This window comes from Manihot esculenta, chromosome 7 (assembly GCF_001659605.2).
Source record: "Manihot esculenta cultivar AM560-2 chromosome 7, M.esculenta_v8, whole genome shotgun sequence".
Lineage (NCBI taxonomy): Eukaryota > Viridiplantae > Streptophyta > Magnoliopsida > Malpighiales > Euphorbiaceae > Manihot > Manihot esculenta.
In genome coordinates, this window is record NC_035167.2 from 32847071 (window position 1) to 32868249 (window position 21179).

A 21179-nucleotide genomic window follows, 5' to 3' on the forward strand; every position below is an offset into this window, starting at 1 on the left:
GTGCCTATTACCCATATAGGGGTATATACCATTTTCACAACCGACGTGGGATTCAACAAGATGAATTTTGTTCTCCCCTTGCCACCTCAATGGGTCTTAATGAAATATATTTTTGAGAAAAAAGAAATTACCCTAATAACTTGTGCATTTTTTTAAAAAAAAAATATATATATAAATTTTATCTTTAGGTGCATAGAGCCAAATAAAACTCAAATATATTATTATGAAGAATAGACCAATACATTACTAGAAAGCAACTTAGCTCTCTTATTGGATCATATGCCCATCCTCTTGACACAAATTTTACTCGTCTAATACTGCTGTCTGTAAGTTCTGTTGGTATCACATTGTATAAGCTTTACATTGACTTTGCAAATAACTTTGTACAGTAGTTGGGATGAGAATGATAGGACCAGAGAAAATGATAACAACTTCCCAAGTGGAAGCAGTTGAAATTGACATATGGTGATGAAAAGGTTCAATTACAATAACAGTCCCATGACAGCGAGGGAGATATTGCTTCCTTCCTGTTGAGTGATTACTTGTCAATGCCCCCATTTTCATTTCTGTCTCACTTTCAGATTGTGAGAAGCGGAAAGGGATTCTGTTCTAAGTCCAGGACTATATTTGGAATTTCTGCCGTCAAGCAGTTGCACCACTTTTTAATTTTCCGAAGTATAACCAAAAGAAAAAGTGTATATACAAATTGAAATTCTCAAATTGATGCAAAGTTTCTAAAGGTGGAAAAGCTGAGCAAATATTATACCTGTTACGAAGCCGAAAACACATTACAAATTTCATTTCTATCAAACTGGACGAAAAGGAGGTTAACAAATGCCAAATAATGGCAGGAATTGCTAATTACATATCAAAAGGCATGCGGCTGAAGCTACATATCATATCTACATTTTTATAAACCAAGAGAAATCTACAAAGCAAATGGAATATCCAATTAATTACTGCATCAACTCTTGCCTTCTTTTGTAGTTAGATGACGTGTATTATCATCATCAGAATCAGAATCAAATTCAGAGCATGACCCATCCCAACAACTACGTACCTCTATCTCACCACCACTTACAATGCTCTCAGACACAGAAACCAACCCAATGGTGGCCATGCTGTTTGCAATTGTATTCACATCACTTGATCCGCTGTATAGTCCCCGGCTTCCAGTAACATGTTCCCCACCGCTATTGGTCAATACCACAGGCAACACATCCATCAACTGCGGGCCACCTTGGGTTGAACTGCTAATGAGTAGACGAAGAGTCTCTCTCGCACCCTTTTCTACTATGGATTCAGGTTCAGGAATCAATGGATTGACGAGTTTTGGGTGCAAAGGAGGGATAGTGCTTGAAATTGCAGGACCAGCACTCACCAGGTAACCTTGACCCGATGAGCAAAAATCAATTACTGGAATATGCACAATTGGGTCACACATCAAAGGGGTGAAGGTTGGGATCTGCTGAGAACCAAGCATTGGCAATCTAACCAAAGGGTCTGGCAGCAAAGCAGGAAAATCTAATGAAGGAACATCAGCCAAACTCAGAGATGGTGTTGGAGTTAACTTACTGGAAGACCTGGCAGCTGACAATAATGAAGAAAGTGGTGGAAGCAAGGGGGATTCAATTGATGAAGTAGTGAGTTGTGGAGATGCAGGAGGATACTGCATAGTTGACACACCTTGGGGGCACCAACAATAATAAGGAGAGACAAGAGGTGGACCTGAGGAAGTCACATAGGACGCTGAATTCAGAGTTGGGGAGATGGACAGTTTCCCTAGTGATTCAAGAAAACTTGATGGCGCCATAGGACAACTCTTACTCACAGGCAGTTCTTCACTTCCAGACTGAATAGAGCTTGATGCATCTTCACATGGCAATGAGATCATCAGCTTATCCACTGCTGAGAGATGGCTATCCCCACGACGTTTTAACTTTTCCCTAGCAGCAGCAGTTTTTAAAGACCACAAACTTCGGGGCAGGCCCTCTTTAAAAGAACTTGATCTTGGACTGAGGCTTCCTTGATAAGCTGAATTTGCTTTTGTAGCCTGACTGCCAATATGTCGGGAACGCAGAGGCTTAGATGATATAGATGTCCCATCAGGGTGGTCAAGACTGGTGCCTGTGGAAGAGGCAGGGATGCTTGCTACACTTTCTTGGGTGTTACTTCCTAGAACATAGGAGCGGAGGTGAATTGCAAAGCAATCAAGTCGCGACTCACTAATTCCAGTTAATTCTGCTATAGATGGTCTCCTCTTCAGTATATCCTTCATCTATGATTATGAACAAAATAAAACCTTGATTAGAATAATAATATCAACAAACATTTTTCCACAATTCAAAGAGGGGAGGGGGGTGAGAAATAAGAATGAAAAAGTGTATGGCATTCTTCTTGTGGTCTTCAATCTATATCAAGATTGATATTCCAACTAATATTCGTTCATCATACTTCACTTAGGAGCAGAGATCTTCAGAAAGATGGGAAAAAAAAATAGCTAACCAATTTAAATTTCCGTGTATCATACTATGCCAGTTTGCAAATTTGAATTGGATTGCCATTTCCTTCAAAACGGGCAATATATATTTTAATTGCATTGGAGTATTTAGCAACTAAACTCAAATTTGTAAAGCCAAATTAATTTCTTGAACCAGTGCAATGTCATGTACATGCAGGACCAATAGCATACTTTGGCAATCAATTCAATTCCCAAGAGCTTTGATTTCTCTGAGCTCCAGAAGAAATAATCTCTAGCATCTGCTATATTTATATGGAAAGATCGCCCAGAGCTGTCTGCTAAGATCGTGTGAACTGTTACTGCTGGACTCTCTGCTTTACTGCTTACAGTGAATAGTCTCTCTGTAGTAACATCATCTCCAATGAACGAGAGGCGCAAATCAGATGTTGGTAACATTGAAACATTTAAAATTCCCCTGAAACAATGAGCAACAAATAAATTAGATTGGAACTATAAGATGGAAAAAAAAAAAAAACCAAGTCAAAGAAATAAGCATTAAACTGAACCAAAAAGCAAGCAGCAGGTGGTATAACAAAAAATGAAGTCACAAGTAACAGCGAAATCTTCAAAATACTATCCCTGTTACCGGCTAAACTCAAACTCTGAGGGTACCACCATTCCCATGAAATTTTCTATTATACCTTATCCAAAACCAAGAGCAAACAAAATATGAACAGAAAAAGGGAAATTCAAATAAATAAAATAAGTAAAATGAATGACAAGAGTGTATATAGATTTTACATACAAGATTCTCCCAGCATATTCATTGCAAGAGAATCAAATATATTGTAGAGATTTTCAAAGTTTTGGTTTCATCTAATTCTACTTTTAGCAAGCTAGTAATTTAGCAACCTGGAAATTCCAGTTGTCTATGTACAATTTAGAGCAAGAAAAATACTACAGCAGCAACAATATAGCAGCTCTTTTTGTTAAATTTGGGCCAGGCCTAACTCACCCCAAAAGCTAGCTCATGGGGTGAGTTAGGCCTGACCCAAATTTAACATGGCATCAAAGCCTCCCCATCCGATGTTGGGCGCCCCATAAATGTGGCACGCACCAGTAAAAAATTCTGGGCGTGGGGGTGTGTTGAATCCCACATCAGTTGCGGAAAGGGGTAATGTGCCCCTTATAGGGCCATAGGCACTCCTCCCCCTTGAGCTAGCTTTTGGGGTGAGTTAAGCCTGGCCCAAACTTAACACTTTTTAACTGCCAACCAAGGAAGCAAACTTTACTGGTTGGCACACCCTGAAGTAAGAAATCACTATTAGTACCAATCCAGTGCAAATTTTCTCAATTATAAGTCTTCAACTAAAGAGCAAGTCCCGTGACCACAGTTACATTCAAATTTGATAAGCAAACAATTTTAACCTTTTCATAAAAACTCATTTTTCACATCTAATAACTGTACGACCTTATGATAAGCTAAAAAAGGGTCCTGACTTCATCATATTCCATCTTCAACTATGTTTTGTAATGTGTGTGTGTGTATATATATATATATAGAGAGAGAGAGACAAGCCCCAAACCAATGAACAAATCCATAACCACAGAACAAGGTTGGAAAAGACTAATAATATGTATTAAAGAATATAATGCCAACATATAAACAGGTATACAACTGAAACTAGAAAGAAAATGAGAGTATATAACATGAATTTATCATTTCAAGTAAATAAATAAAGAACCTTTGCATAGTCTCTACTTCAGTTAAAAAATTAACATATAAATTCAAAAAGTAGCAGCAATCTATATAATCACATAATGTGGGAGATGAAACTACCTTTACTTCCTCATAATTCAGAGTTCATAATAGAATACGCCCACTTTACCTACAAGCCAAAAGATATTTTTACTTGGAAGCATGAACATTATCACCATTAATAAGTTAAAAACACATACACTTTCCAGCCAGCAGTGTTTGCAAGTGTTTACTAAGGGAAGGGTCACGTCAATACAGCGGGAAACCTATCTAAACAACTGAAAATGAGAAGCAACAAAACCAGTTGTGCTTATGACGTCATAATAAGGAAAAACCACTTGACCAATCTTCACGTGTCTCCTGGCATAATAGCACAACCCCCAGCTATGGAAGAGTATGTAGAAGTAGCAATTATAGAAAAACAAATAAATAAATAAATCCATCAACCGAAATTTCACATTGTTTCAACAGGCATATCTTCAATGTATCTTTTCATCTAATCCAAATTGAGTTTAAAAAACAACTAGAACAAAGTTTAGAGTGAAGTTTAGAATACCTCACATCAGATGATAACAGAAAGCACGAAAAATAATACCAATAATATAAACAACAAAAATATATTATCAAATTAGCAGTCAAACACACAAGCAATAACACACAAAGATCTGACCTTCACACGCACAAAAGAAATAAAAAAGTGATACATGATATCCAATATAAATATCTTCAAACTTACTGGGACATTAACATGGGTGATATACAGCAAAACATCAGAACATCACTAACATCATGTGTAATCTAAATAAGTTGCCTGCAACATTTAGGAATTGAAACTGCTTAAAGCAATAGGTCAATCAGGATCATATAATTCGATCAACTGATATTGTTATCAGAAAGATCAACTCATACATGTTGCCTGACACCCTAGACAACTCTTTGATTATGAAACTCAGGTCAACTATGAAAAGAAAGCACCAAGGAGTAAATTAAAGGATTGATATCATCAGCATACAATCATAAAAAGCCAATGCCCAACTCAGTGGTGCAAACAGATTAAAGAGTTGCTTATACTACTACTAGAAAGTTTAAATAGACATAATCCCAAAGACCTATTGAACATCTCAACCCTAAAACTCAAGCATAATCGACTCCAACCCCTCTACAATATTTCTAACTCTTAATCCAATCAACAAAATTATATTAGAGCAAGAATAAAATAAACAAATAAGCAAACAGGCCATCCAAATAAGCTCATTACCTTGAGGCAGTTGGACAAAGTAGGGTCCCTCGCTTGTTTATCTTGCCAACACGAATTGAAACCAGAGGAATACAGAAACATCTAGCAAGTATGCCAACTTCTGATGGCTCGAAGTGCTGATCACAGAACAAAAGAAATAAAACCTATCAGAACACTTAATTGCACCACCTCATGCAAAAGTAAATATAAAATCTACTACTGAAGTACTAGTTAACCAGACTTTTGATCAACATCGAGCTTCGAATTTCAATAGCATAGTAAATTAAATAAACACCTGATTCAGATGGGCCAAAAGGCGATCTTCGGCCATACCACCAGAAGCATTCAGCTTCAACCACGGCTTCAACCTCTCATCAGCTCTACAAGCCCCCATGAACTGCATATCCAAGGCCTGTAACCACTGCAAAACCCTATCTCCACAATCGCTCCGTTGAAACAAGCGATCTCCATCTTCTACTATAAGCTCCGTCAAGCCAGTCTCGCTCCTTCCTTGCGAAAGGGTACCAGATCCAACCCTAGAGGTCTGAAAGCCGCCAGAAACCGACGATGAATCCTCGAAATCCTCGCCGTTGGATCGTTCAGATCGATCGTCACCAAATTCTTGCTTTCCAGAGTTAACCATTGCAAATCTCTCAAAATTTAACAACACAGAAGAAAAATCGTAACCCTAAAACTTGAAATTATCGTAAAAAATGTAGAATAGAGACGTTCGAATCCCAATCTCAAAGAAATGAGCAAAATTTTGGGAATCAGAAAGAAAATTAGATGGAAAAATCAGTGGTGCTGCTTTTTGTTTATGCAAAAACAAAAAGATAAAGAGAGCGCAGGGTTTGTTATATAATACCAGGCGGACCCGAAAGAAGTCGTTTAAATCCAATTTTAACGTTAGGCTTTCAGTTCCGAGGTGGGTCCATTGCGAAAAAAAGGGTTACGTCAGCTTTCTCACGATGGGGCCTACACGAAACCTATGGGGCCACCCAGCTGGAAGTTTAGGAGGACACGTCAACAGTTTTATGTGCTAACGTGCACAGGGGGAGGTTTTAAGGAGGAGACAACCATCAAAGTACAAAATTTTGTATTTTAGAGTTGACAAACTAGGATTACTAGAATTAAATTAAATTAAATCGTAGCTTGAATAATTTACATTTAATTTTTTAATAAATTTAATTAATCTAATTTATAAATAAATCAAAATTTATTTTTTCAAACAATTAAAAATGTATATTGTAGTGTTAAAATAGGGTGAATTTAATTCTTTTTGCAAAATTTTAGGAGAAAAATAATTTTTATTTTTTGATGTTTATAATTAAAATACTTTAATTTTGTTTTCTAATTAATTTTCAATAATTACATCTAACATATTGAAATTCATTTTGTATTCTAAATTTATCAATAAAAATGATTTGGTTTAATATTTTAAAAAATAAACTAAAATTAGGTGATTCCATCTTTTTTGCTATTAAAATTTTAAGATAAATTATTGTTTAACTCATAAATTTTATAATTAATTACAGTTTTTTATTTTTTATTATGAAATAAATATAAAAGTCAATTAAGAATAAAATGTGATATAAAAAAATTGACAAAAGAGAAAAAAATTTAGAGAAACAAAAGAGAAATAAACAAAAGAATTTTTTTTTAATGGAAGATAAAGACTCATTGATCCAGAAAATAGAATTAAAAGTAATTAACTAAATAATTTAATTTTTAAAATATAAGAATGCATTATAATTGGGGACAAAAAGGGTAAATTTCTCTAATACTTTTTTAAAAAAGAATTTTAGTAATTTTTAAATTTTTATGGGTTGGACAGGTTTTAGGAAGAGTGACAAGTGAATTTTAGTAATTTTTAAATTTTGAGATTAATTAAATTACTGTAGTGTTATTAAGGTCAAATAAATTATCATTTGATACAATATTACTTTTTATAATAAAAATATTTTTTATATGATAAAATTTTATTTTTGTAATTTTTAAAATTATTTATTTTTTAAATTTTTATGTTAATTAAAATATTAAATTTTTATATTTTAAATTATAAAAAATAATATTATATTATATTAAAACTTATTTAACTCTTAACAAAACTACAAAAACTTAATTCACTTCAAATTTTAAATTGAACTTATTTAATTTTAAGTAAAAATATTGCAATAGAGCTTGGATCATATGGGTGAGGAATAATTAATCTCCAACACATAGATAATTGTTTTCTTTTTCGAACGAGCGCTATCCATTAATTTTTTTTATTATTATTATTCTATTTATTTAAATTTTATTATTTTTTTATAACAATAAAAGAAGGTAATGATTTTTTTAACTTTTTTTTATTTTAACTCAAAATAGAGTTTTTTTTTAAATTAAAAATTGGATATTAGAGATATTTATTCGAATACACTTACCATCCGATTAAATTTACGAATGCGACTCAAAGTTATTAATATTTGAGAATCTTGAAAATTATATTCTCAGTATCTATCATTGAAATATTAAGATATACTTATATATGAATTATTTCCGTAAGCCTTGTGCTTAGGGTTTTTTCGTTTTTATCAGAACCTAGGGTTTCTGTTTCTATGGAGGCCAATTTTCAACAATTGTCGCTTTCGGACGAAGAGGATGAGGGGTTGGCTGAGGTTCCGGTTGCTGATGCCCCTTCTTTTCGATATAAGAACTGTTTTATGGGTATGTTTTTGACTTTTAATCGTATCAACTTCAAGTCGATGCGTGAGGTTTTTGCTGACATATGACATCCTTTGGGAGGGGTCGAAATCACTGAGTTGGAAGCCAAAAGGTATCTTTTTCGTTTTTTTGCGGTGGTGGATTTGGAACGTGTTTTGCGAGGGACACCCTGGCTGTACAACAATCATCTACTTATTCTCCATGCACTAATGGAGGGGGAAGACCCTTTGCAGGTTCCATTGATTTTTGTGGATGAGTGGGTGCAGGTTCATGATCTAAAGACAGATTTCTATACGGCAACGATTGCTATTAATCTGGGGAATTTTGTTGGCTCTTTTTTGGATTATGATACTACATACTGCTCTTCTAATGAAAAGGATTCTTATATGAGGATTAGGGTTTGGGTGGATGTTAGGAATCCTCTTAAACGCAGGAAGAAGCTGGTTACACCTACAGGAGAGGCCTTTTATGCTCGCTTTGCTTATGAGAGGTTCATGGTTTTTTGTTTTTTCTGTGGCCGTCTCGGCCATACTGATTCTTTCTGTGGTTTATTATTGCATAAAGAGAAGAAAGAGTTGCAACCTCTATGGGGGCCAGAACTTCGCGCAGTCCGCCGTCGCAATCTCCGCCCGACCAGTTCATGGCTACAGGTGGAAACACCGTTTGTTCAGGCGACGTTATCTCCGAATAATCAGGGCCCTTCTCTAGGATGTTAGCTGTTACCATCCCAATCTTTTCTGAATTCCTTTTTGGGCACATCTTCTACTACTGATGGGATGGAAAAGGCAGTAGGCCAGATGGAAACTGATTAGAATCATTTGGGCCCAAATGGTTTAGGTGAAGATGACCCAATGCAGCATTCTGTTGAGGGGAAAAAACGACAGCATTCTCCTACAGCCAGCAACGTTTCTAATGCCATGGATTCATTGCCGGTTAATTCTACTCCAACGGTCGAACCTGCAAGGCGGGTCGACCGACAGCTATGAGGATTCTTTGTTGGAACTGCCGAGGTGTTGGTAATCCTCTTGCAGTTAATGCTATGGAGGATCTTGTTTTTTATTATAAACCTTCTATTTTATTTCTTATGGAAACTAAAGTTCATGGTGTAAGAATGAATCAAATAAAGAACCTTTTCCATTATTCGAATTGTTTTTCTGTTGATAGTATTGGTATTGGTGGGGGTTTATCTTTGATGTGGAATAATGATGTTCAGTTACAAGTTTCTTACTTTTCTTCAAATTTTATTGACTGCACTATTGGTACTGGCTCTGCTCAATGGTGTTTTACAGGGTTCTATGGTTGTCCTGAACCAACTCGCCGCCGTACTTCTTGGAACCTGTTGCGTGAGCTATCTTCACGTAATGATTTACCTTGGTTATGTTGTGGGAATTACAATGATATTGCAGCGCCTGAAGAGAAGAGTGGGGTCCTCTTCGAGCTTCTCATCTTATTTCTGGTTTTCGGGGGACGTTGTTAGATTCTAGTTTGTCTGATATACAACATAATGGCTCGTTTCTTTCTTATACTTATAGAGAGGGGACTCCATTTTGTTCTAAAGAAAGGTTGGATCGTGCATGTTCTAATACAGCTTGAAGTGGTATTTTTCCAGATGCTTTATCTTCAATTTTGGTTGCTCCCGTGTCTGATCACAACCCTTTGTTAGTTGAAACTACTGCTCCTACTTGTCATATAGGGAGTAGGCGTTTCCGTTTTGATAATTCATGGCTCGAGGATCCTGAGCTGGGTGAGGTTGTTTCAAAATCATGGGCAGAGGGGGTTCGGTTGGACTTTCTTGCTAAAAAGGATTTTACTGCCAATCGTATTGTGCAGTGGGGTCGGAACAAAAATATATTGAAATGGGCTCAGAAAGATATGATCAGAAAATGGCTTGAAGAAGATATTGATTCGGTTGATATAAGGGAGGTGCGTCGGCTTAAGGAGCAATGGAATCAAATTCTAGCGGAAGAGGAGATTAGAATTCGCCAACAAGCAAAGCTCTTTTGGTTTCGCAATGGAGACAAAAACACTAAATATTTCCACAATAATATTAAGGCGCGAAGAAGGCAAAATCGTATTGTGGAAATTACAACCTCGGATGGCTCTATTTCTTCTGATCAGCATGTAATTGCGGATACTTTTCAATCATATTTTCAGGAATTATTCTCTGGTGCAGTTGCCGATTTTGGTGAGGTGATTAGCTTGGTTCAGCCAAAAGTTGATTCTCATGATAATGCTATGTTAACTGCAACTTTTGTTGATGAAGAATTCAGGCACGCTCTTTTCCAAATGAATCCAGATAAAACGCCGGGATTAGACGGCCTTAACCCAGCATTTTTTCAGAGGCATTGGAAGATTCTTGGTCCGGATATTTGTAAAGCTTGTCGCGAATGGTTGGCTAGAGGTGCACTTCCAGCTAATATTTCAAATACTTTGCTTGTGTTGATCCCTAAATGTGATAATCCGATGTTGGTGAAGGATTTTAGGCCTATCGCTCTGTGCAATGTGGTATATAAAACTTTATCTAAAGCTTTGGCTAACCGTTTTAAGAGAGTATTAGATAAGATCATTTCCCCTAATCAGTCGGCATTTGTCCCCGGTCGTCTGATAACTGATAATTTTATTGTTGCTTTTGAAACTATACATGGTTTAAAGCAACAAACTAGGGGATCTGATGGTTTTTGCGCTTTGAAAATTGATATTGCTAAGGCATATGATAGGGTTGATTGGGCTTATTTAAGTGCAATGTTGTCTGCTTTGGGGTTCTCTACTACCTGGATTGGTTGGATGCGCATGTGTTTTTCAGATATTATTTACAAAATTACTCTTAATGATTCTGAGATTGGGCCAGTTATTCCAACGAGGGGGTTGCGTCAAGGTGACCCGATTTCACCTTATCTTTTTTTTATTGTTGCTGAGGGCTTGTCTTTGCTTATTCAGAACAGAGAGAGTCTGGGGCTTATTCAGGGTTGTCCAGCAAAACAGGGTTGTCCCAGAATTTCTCACTTGTTTTTTGTTGATGATTCTCTGCTCTTTTTTAAGGGCATAGTCATGGAGGCCTCACAGGTGAAATCTCTTTTAGCAGTTTATGAAAAGGCGTCTGGGCAGTCTATTAATTTTGACAAGTCTGCTATCATGTTCAGTCCTTGCATTCGTGATGATATTTGCATTGCAGTTTCTACGGTTCTCAGTGTTCATCAATCTCTGGGTACTAGTACTTATTTGGGACTGCCTTCGCTGGTTGGAAGGAGTAAAAAGCAAATCTTCAGTTTTCTGAAAGATCGGATATGGAAACGTAGTAATAGCTGGAATAACAGATTTCTCTCACGGGCTGGACGTTAGGTCCTTATTAAAGCAGTTCTTCAGGCTATCCCTGCATACTGTATGAATGTGTTTTTACTCCCATTGGCTACGTGTAATCAATTGCAGGTGATGTTGAACAAATTCTGGTGGAGTGGTAGTATGGATGATCGGAGAGGTATTAATTGGCTGGCGTGGGACCGTATGTGTTTCAGAAAGGGGATGGTGGTATGGGTTTCCGTGATCTGCGGTGCTTCAATGTTGCGTTGTTTGGTAAGCAGGGGTGGAGGATTTTATCCGACACAAACTCTCTTCTATATAATGTGCTCAGAGCAAAATATTTCCCATCGGGGGATTTTATGTCAGCTTCGTTAGGTTCTAACTATAGCTATGTTTGGAAGAGTGTTCACTCATCTCAACAACTGTTGGTGCGGGGTACTCGTTGGAGAGTGGGAGATGGTAGAAGCATTTTTGTTAAGAATAATCCTTGGTTGCCAAGTGATTCAAATTTTGTGCCGAATGATCCTATGTTCATTGATGATGCCATGCATGTTAGTGATCTGTTTGTGCCTGGAGAGTTGCGGTGGGATTTGGAGAAGGTGTTGAATATTTTTTCCATGGATGATGTGCGATCTATTCTAGCTATTCCTTTGCCACTTAATCCTAGACCGGATAAGCTTATTTGGCATTTCGAGAAGAGGGGCTTTTATACGGTCAAAACAGCATATTATTGTGTGCTTTCTATGCTTGGTCGGCATCTAAGGGTGGGTACATCGGACTTGTGGAAGAAGGTGTGGGCTCTTGATGTCCCTCCAAAGGTTCGGGACTTTATATGGAGATTGTTTCGTGGTGTTTTGCCTACTCGAGACAATTTGGCTAGGAGAGGTGTCGACGTTCCATTGGGGTGCTTGTTTTGTGATGCGAATGAGTCTATTGACCACCTTTTCTTTTCTTGTCCCATGGTAAGAGAGGTCTGGAGACTAGTGGGTGTTGCCTTATCCAATTCTTGGTTGTCATTTCAAGACTTATTCCTTCATATCCATGTGAGTTTTGGTAGGGAACGTGCTTCAAGATTGGCAGTTCATGCATGGAAAGTTTGGCATGCAAGGAATGAGTTAGTGTGGAATAATAAGGTGTTGACACCTTAGGCTATCCATAGTGCTGCCAATACTTTTTATACAGATTACCTTCATTGTGGTCTTGATAAGCAAAGTGCACCAAGTCCGAGTCTTCTCTCTATTAATGCAGGTTCGGCTTCTAGTGCATCGGATTGGCTAGCTTATGTGGATTGTGCCACTTTCTCAACTTCGAATTTGTTTGGATTTGGTGCTGTGTTTGAAGATGCTGAAGGAGTTTTTTCAATTGCAATTTCTGGTTATACTGAAGGTCGTGGTTCTCCTGCTATTGTTGAGGCATTGACCTTGCGTCAATGTTTAATGTATGCTCGTGATGCTTTCCTACAGGCTGGAAGTATTTTCATTGATAGTCAGGTTTTATTCTTCGCCTTTCGCTCAAATTCGGAGGACTTTTCTGAGTTTGGAGTCATTGTTTCGGATTGTAAAGATATTCTGCTTCTTTGTCCAAATATTTCGTTATGCTGGATTAGACGTAGTGCGAATAAGGCTGCTCATCTGTTAGTAAGACAGTCTATTCGTTTTAATCGTTTTAAACTCTGGATTGATATGTCTGAGTGTCTGTTTGAGCATTATAGTTCAAGATAATAATATTTATTTTCTTGACTTCAAAAAAAATATATATAAATATATAAAAAATTTGATTTATAAAAATATATTTTTTTAATTTTTTTTTAAGCATGGTGAGTGCTTTTGCATTACATGCAATCAAACATAACGAAATGGATCTTAATCCAGCTTTCAATATAATGCAATTAACTATAATAAAAATTGCTAAATAAATTATATAAGTCGTCAATAAAAAAAAAATCCCCTTCAATTAAAATTTTTATTTATAATCTTGTAAGTACTCAATTTTGACATATTGATTATGTAATAATATTATAATAATTTTGATCATTTTAATTACATTTTATTAAAAAAATGTGAATTTTTATGTAGATTTATGTGTAAATTGTGATAGTATATTATATCATATAATTTGTTTATATTTTTTTTCATATTTAGATTATGAAATTAAATTATATTATATGTTTTTGACAACTTTTGTGAGGCTTATGTTGCTTTTTTTTTTCTTATAAAAAAAAGTTTTTTAGTTAATTTTAATATTTATCATATAAAATATAAAGAACGTTTTTACATAAATTTAATTATAAATGGATTTAATAAAAATAAATGAAAGAAATGTTTTTCTAAGTGTTGTTATAAATATGGGAGATTTACAATTTAGTCTCTGAATATTGACATATTAACAACTCAGTCCCTGTATTTTTAAAAATCTATTAAAACGTCTTTATATTTTCTTTCCATCAACGAAATAGTCCTTTCATCATCTTTTCTGTTAAAATTAGATAAAGGAGGAGAGAGAAATTTTTTAAAATCCAATTTTACCCTCAAATAAAACATTTTATTTAGTCATTGGATATTGTTATTATTAACAAGTTAGTCCTTATATTTTCAAAAATTTATTAAAACACTTTTATCTTTTTTCATATCTATTAAAACGTTTTTATCATTTCTTTCCATCAATGAAATAGTTCATATCTTTTCTTATATCTATTAAAACGTCCTTATTGTTTCTTTCCGTCAACGAAATAGTCCATACTCATCGTTTCTTTCCGTCAATGAAATCATCCTCTCTATATTTTTAGAAATTTATTAAAACGTCCTTATCGTTTCTTTTTGTCAACGAAATAGTCCCTATCTTTTCTCAAAGGAGGAGGAGGAAAATAATGGGGTAATTTAGTCTTTTACTATATTTTTAACGGCAAAAATAGACAGAAGGACTAATTCATTGACGGAGAGAAAAGATAAGGACGTTTTAATAGGTTTTTAAAAATATAGAGACTGACTTATTAATAAAGGCAATACTCAGAGACTAAATTATAAATCTCCCTATAAATAATACACACCTTTTAAACAAAATGATTGAAGGACAATTTCAACTTTAGCTGTATCAAAACTTAGTTGAGAATAATGGTGAAACTAAGTTATCTTAGCCTATACAGTTAACTTTTGACTTCTAACATTAATAAAAGTATACCAATTTAATGCCTAAATTTTATAAATTATAATTATTCTATCTCTTAGACTTCATATAAAATGTAATGTCAAATAATTTTTTGATTAAAGGTCTGAAACTAAATTATATATTCAGCCATAACAAATACCTCACAAATCAATAATGCTAGGTGAGGTGAAAGTGAAAATTGGGTGAGTATTACTGGGCTCATATATAAAATCACTCCAAATTTACCAATATTCAAATTTGCAAATTAATTATTCCCTTTTCTTCCCTTCCCTCCCATCTCACTCTCACTTTTGACCACTAGGACACTGATCCAATAACATTTTGCTAGAATTTTAATATGATCTCACTGACAGAAAGGCAACATTCAAATTCACCATGTGATTGAGAAATATGAACAACATTTAGATTTACCATGTGATTGAGAAATAGGAACCAATAATCCAATTGAACATCAATAAAGATGGATGTTAACAACTAAGGATTTCCAATCAAGGATAAACCAAATGTTTTCCAAGAGACAACTTGATATGAAAGACATTATCTAATCTAATCCAAAATACTTGTAAAATCAACATTCATTTAGTTTGGCTCAAAAAAATATTCAGGGCAATCAACCATAATTTCAATGAACATCTATACCAAACCACACAATATTGTTGGGTCTCTATCTGTCTTAACATTACCTATCAGAATTGTTAGATGAGGGGCTCACTTGTTCTTCTTTGGTTCTCCTGCATAATCATCTATTAGAGCTTCAGCATCTTTCCAGAACAAACCTTCCACTAAAACTCCATCCTCGGTGAACCTGCAACAATTTGAAATATCATAAATCCATGTGTGCACACTAGTGTACTTCACAAAATCAAAAGGCTGGAAGAGTGTCTGTACTTTATCTCTCTATGTGTGTGTGTGTGTGTGTGTGTGCATGGACTGGTGTTTGCATATAAATAAGAGAGAGAGAGAGAGAGAGAGAGACACCATTGTGAGACACTCTTGGTAAACTCCACTGGTTTCCCGGCAGAAATTGATTTGGGATCTGCACTTGCTATGCTTAGTGTATAGTCATCAGAAAATCTGGGCAATTTGGAAGAGACCACCAAACCAGTGCTTGTGTAAGATTCCTGCATAAAAGATCGACAATTAACACAACCAGGTCTTCTGAGGATCGTTATCTGAAAGCACATGGCGTTCAGGTGTCAGTTGTTCAAAATAATAGTTCACAAACAGAAAGTAAAACAAGATTTGTTACATCATCCAATAGGCTAAATTCTGACAAACTAATAAGGAATGAATGTACACAGATTTATCATTTTTTCTGTGATACCACAACTCAAACGAACCACAGAGACAAAGAAAGGGTAGGGACCCACAGATAATGTCCCTTGACTCACCAAGAGGGGAATATAAAAATTATATCCAGTTGATAGACAAATAAAGATTATATGGTGATATTTGCACTGATCAAAATAACCATAACAACATATTAATTTTAATCATCAACCAAAAGCATGTGAAATTGAAACCAGTACACGCATGTGCATCCATGTGCATAATCATTCCAATGAAGATGACAAAAGAAGGGAAAAAGAAATTGCAAAAATGCATATGTAAATACAAAGAAATGGACAAACCTCTGATACCAGCAGCTACTGGCAACAAATTAAGGAACACAAGAAAAAGCAACTTAAGAAAAAGCACTTTGTGCTTCATTGAGTGGGTGATAATAAATATTCTATTCTTGTACTAGTTCAAGTGCAAAGAGAACGAAGACAACCAAGCAACTGGTTTCAAATTCTGTCCACTAACAGCCTAACCAACAAATTACTGTATCATAGCTACAACCCAAGAAATGAACAACTTGGCTCAAAGTAACAAAACTGCAAGCTTTTAAATCTTAAATCTTAATTTAGATTATGTTAGGAGCAATTTATCTTATACACAACAGATATAGCTGCTGGGATGTGGAAAAGGCATTAATCCACTTCTTTAGTTTCCCTTATGGTTGCAGTGGTATAATAAGGCTAAATAAGCACGTTGAGGTATGCGTTGCTACATCAAAAATATTTCTTAGGCCTACCCATCAATTGGAGGTGCAAGATAGACATTAACATAGCAACAGTCAGAGATACAATGTCTAAGTAGCAGTTACACTTGACAAATGTCACATTTCAGGACTAAGGAACTTACCTTAGGAGGATATGTGAACATGATAGCATTCTTCACTTTTGTGTATGCAATCAGCTGCAACAATCCATTGAAGACTATATACTTGCCAGAGTCAAATGTTAAACAAAACCTGAATTAGGCTAACGGGCCAGTATAATTGAAATTATCACATTAAGAAAAAAAATCATCCTCCTTCCTGAGGTATAAATTCTAAATTTCACAATCCCTATCATTTTGGTTTTGAAAAAGACTATTTGATATGCTGGACCTTAGATAAGCAGAGAATTTTATTTCCTCAGCTTCTAAAAGCTGAAAATTCCTCTAAAAAAAATAAATAAACTACAAGCAAAATGAACCAAATCTGCAGGCTGCAGGATCATGCAATTACTAATTTGCAAATTCTAAAACCCAATTAACGAATGTGAGCAACACACACACACAACAAAAAAAAGAAGAAGGAAAAATCAACAAAAGGAAGGACAGAAAAGGATATAATACGATACAGCCGATCAAGAAGTCATTATTCTCAGGGAACTTCTTCTTGTAAAACTGAGCAACAAGCGCGATAACTATGATGATAGTCCCCATAAACAATCTTAAATTGCTCAACCTCAAATCTTCCACATATCCGCGACTGGTAACAATCTAGAAATCAAAAATTAAAGCGAAGCATTGAATCAATTAGCCTACAGAGGGGGGGGGGGATTTAGTTTTTTCTTTTCGGTGGATTTTGAATGTTAGAGTTACCTCCGAGACGGACTCGTCGAGAATGTGTTTGATAGAGTGGTGATCTGAGAGATTGGCCTTCTTTGGATTCTTGTTTGCCATCTCTGATTTCTTTTCTTGCATCTGCTTGTCAGATAACACAGAGATTTGAGAGAGCGTTGTCTGAGCTAGTGAGTTAAGGCCGCAAGGGAGGACCTATCAATGAGTTGACGACGGGCGTTACTTCCCTCCTCATTTTGTCAGGTCAGCCAGGCTTAAACGACGTCGTGTCGAAGCACACATTCCCTCTGATCTTGTCTAGGCTGAAGTGTTTCCAACATTAGGCTCACTTTTTTTTTTTTTTTTTCTAAAAGACATGTTGTATGTAAAGGCAAGCTAAAGACTTGCAAGAGATATGTAAAGGCGAGCTGAAGACTTGCAAAAGAATTCAGTATAAAAGAATCTTGAAAAGTTTCAGCAGGATTAGAATAAAAGCTTACATCCCTAAGGAATTTTTGTCCTAGAGCGTGGGCGAATACATTTACCTCACGCTTTACAAAGTTAAATTGGACAAAAAATAATTAATTAGCTAACAAAACAATATAAGCAACCACATTCTGAATATATAGTGGAATATCCTTTGAAGGACTCTTAGTACAAGAACTAATAACAGTAAAAGAATCTCCTTCGATGATTACTTGATGCCATCCTTTGTGCCTTGCCAATAAGATAGCTTCCCTACAAGCTAGACTCTCCAGGATGAGAGGATCTAATATTTCTTCCCACAATCAACAAGACCAAGCCAGAATATGACATCTATCATTCCTAACTATAATTGTTGTTAAACCACGCTTAGCTGTAGGGTCCACACCGATATTAAAATTAACATTAATGTAGGAAATCTCAAGTGCTTGCCAAGCTGAAAAACTTATAGCTGTGACTATCTCTTCTAGACCTGAAAAATCATTTTGGCTCTTCTAGATCTGCCAAAGGAGAAGCTATTAGTTGAGATAGGTTTGAAATTTCTGAATGAGATTGTACCATATTAATCAACAGGGACCAACAATCTAGCATTTTTTAGCAAGGAATTGAGTAGAATGTACTTGTAAACGCTTGTGGATGTTCACTGCAAGGGAGCTTCTTTAGCAATAAATTCTAGAGAAGAATTTTGATTTTACTAGGTAGCTTTTGCTTCCATAAGGAATTCTTGAGAGCCATATTGGATCTTTGGCTATTTGGACTTGAACTACCTGAATCAATCAATGTCTTCTTCAATTGGTAAGTCAAATGATAGTCTGTCTTTACCGAATAGCTGTCATTTCTGTTTAGGTGCCATATAAGTCTATCGTTTTGTGTATAAAGCTCCACAAGAATTGATAAAATATGACAGACATCTTGAGGAATAAAATTAGATCGCAGTAAGAAAACATCCCAAGAATTCCTAGCAGGTGAGAACAATTGACAGACTCATCCGATACAGTTCTTGGAGCATTCGGAAAGAGACTTGGAACCCATACATCCTCCTTCCGAAAAATGGATTCCCCATTACCCACATGCCAACGAACTCTATGTTAGAGAAGGTCTCTACCTTATAAAATACTTTGCCATCCTCAAAAAGCCTTACTCCCTTGATTAGCTTGCCAGAAAGATTAAAAAAGAAAATATTTCCCTTTCAAAACACAAGCCAAAAGTAAAAGAGGTTTGGTGAGGATTCGCCAACCCTGCTTTGCTACAAGCGCTTTACTGAAGCACTCCATGTCTTTGAAACTAATTCCTCCATGACATATTGATTCACACATTTTGTCTAAGAGACCCAATGGAATTTCTTCTTCTATCCTTATTGACCCCAAAAGAAGCTAGCATTTCTGCTATTTATCTTGTTGCACACAAAGAGAGAGGGAAACAGAAACAAGACATGGCAAAAATAGGATGGCAGTCGAAATTAATTTGATGGGCACTTCTTTGCCCCTCTTAGAAAGAAGCTTCTCCTTCCATCATGACATCTTGCCTTCAATACGCTCAACAATGTAATTCATAGCTTGTTGCTTAGAGCGAGGAAATTTAGAAGGTAAACCAAGAAATCAATCATACACATCAATCTTATCAATTTGCATCTTTTTTGCTATTTGATTCTTGAGATCAAGAGGAGTATTGGGGCTGAAAATTATTGCAGATTTTTGCATATTGATAGAATGCCCATTGACTGCTGAATAACTCATTGAGAGAAGTCGGATTTTCTTCGCTTCCTCTATTGATGCCTTAAAAAAAAGTATTGAATCATCAACAAATTGAAGGTGAGTGACTGAAGGTGCATGTCTAAAAACTGAGAATTCCTTGCAGGTTCGCCTTTTTTATGGTAAAGGATAGCTTTTCAGTATAAAAAAGAATAAGATATGGTGATAAAGGATCACCTTGTTGTAGGCATCTATATGGGGACAGGTAGCCAAAATGATGCTCATTAATATAAATAAAATAGGAAACTGTTGTCACATGTTGTAATATCTAATGAAAGCCTAAAATTTGCAACATATAATTGATTTGTATGCCTTGTTGATATCTAACTTCAGAGCCATATCATAATTTTTCTTTTTTATTTTTTCTCAATTTCAGGCTATGCATCATTTCATGACAAATTAGGCTCCACTCTAACTTTGTGGTCTTCACACACGTTAATTAGCTTAAGATCTAACAAGAGTGGCAAAATATGGCAATGTGACTTAAGGTGTTGAAGGACACAAATTACATGTTTATTATTTTGGTATTTATATTATTAAATTATATCATGAAATAATTTTAACTCAAATTTTTTGTATTTCTTAATTATTACATTTAAAAAATTATTTTTCTTAACTACAGTTTCAACAATAATGTCAAACCGACTTTAAGAATTTTGACGAAAGTATAGTGTCGGAAACATTTAGACTTGACACAGAATTTCCAAGATGAGCATGCATTATTCTCACTATATTTTACTAGGTGTACTTTTACCATTAGTTTAAGAGTGAAAATTGTAAAATTTTAAGAGATTAAAATATAATGTAATTTTAAATTATTAAGTATTTAAAGATAAATATTTTAAAATCAAAATAAAACTAAATATAAAGTTAGTTAAGCATAAAGGGTTAGAGTTGCAGTAATTTATCCTACATTCATTCTCATGTTTTATGAGCTAGGCCAAAGTTGCAGCTTCATGCAAATTAAATTCATTCAACGGTAGAATTGTTATTTTCTGAATCTAAAGTTCTGAAATTTCAAATTTAAATAAGACTTACTGATATGGTTTTGTTTATGATTCCTCACAAATCTTAGTGCCTATTTAGTATTGAGTTTGAAAATTGAAAAATACATTTTAGAAAAATATCATTTTAGATATTATTAAAAAAAAATATTTTAAAAAATAAATTTATTATGTTAGTATTTTTATAATTAAATTATATCAAAAATAATTTTAAATTATTTTTTAATATTTTTTAAATAATATCTTTAAAAAACAACAGTTCAAACAGTAACGTCAAATAGGCCATTAGAAAGTTAAATTTAATTGCTGAACAGCATGGTATTTCCCAAAAGACAGCTCAAAGCATACTTACTATTGCAGTTCAAAAAGAAGAGTTTTAAGCATATTCTTAAATACTCAAAAGGTGGTACTTTGAGTTTGAGGCTTGGATCTTTGGCTATGCACCATT

General features: G+C 35.0%; 4 protein-coding genes across 4 annotated transcripts; 2 read left to right on the forward strand and 2 right to left on the reverse strand.

Moving 5' to 3' along the window:
• Positions 1-750: 750 nt before the first annotated feature.
• Positions 751-6295, reverse strand: LOC110619193. The gene is made up of 4 exons (XM_021762466.2): positions 5753-6295; positions 5479-5594; positions 2693-2936; positions 751-2278 (listed from the first exon to the last, which is right to left on the reverse strand). The coding sequence occupies exons 1-4, from the start codon at positions 6098-6100 to the stop codon at positions 965-967; spliced, it is 2022 nt and encodes a 673-aa protein (XP_021618158.1). The 5' UTR covers positions 6101-6295; the 3' UTR covers positions 751-964.
• A 1759-nt stretch (positions 6296-8054) lies between these two features.
• On the forward strand, positions 8055-9146 carry LOC110619073. The gene is made up of 3 exons (XM_021762330.1): positions 8055-8163; positions 8242-8871; positions 8998-9146. Exons 1-3 carry the CDS (start codon positions 8055-8057, stop codon positions 9144-9146), a joined length of 888 nt encoding a protein of 295 aa, XP_021618022.1.
• On the forward strand, positions 9143-13178 carry LOC122724009. Its single transcript, XM_043958171.1, has 5 exons — positions 9143-9632; positions 9770-11397; positions 11587-11730; positions 11859-12419; positions 12606-13178. Exons 1-5 carry the CDS (start codon positions 9143-9145, stop codon positions 13176-13178), a joined length of 3396 nt encoding a protein of 1131 aa, XP_043814106.1.
• Positions 13179-15179: 2001 nt separating this feature from the next.
• On the reverse strand, positions 15180-17849 carry LOC110618562 (probable signal peptidase complex subunit 2). Its single transcript, XM_021761715.2, has 5 exons — positions 17536-17849; positions 17282-17433; positions 16810-16891; positions 15601-15743; positions 15180-15427 (listed from the first exon to the last, which is right to left on the reverse strand). The coding sequence occupies exons 1-5, from the start codon at positions 17635-17637 to the stop codon at positions 15331-15333; spliced, it is 576 nt and encodes a 191-aa protein (XP_021617407.1). The 5' UTR covers positions 17638-17849; the 3' UTR covers positions 15180-15330.
• Positions 17850-21179: the final 3330 nt, after the last annotated feature.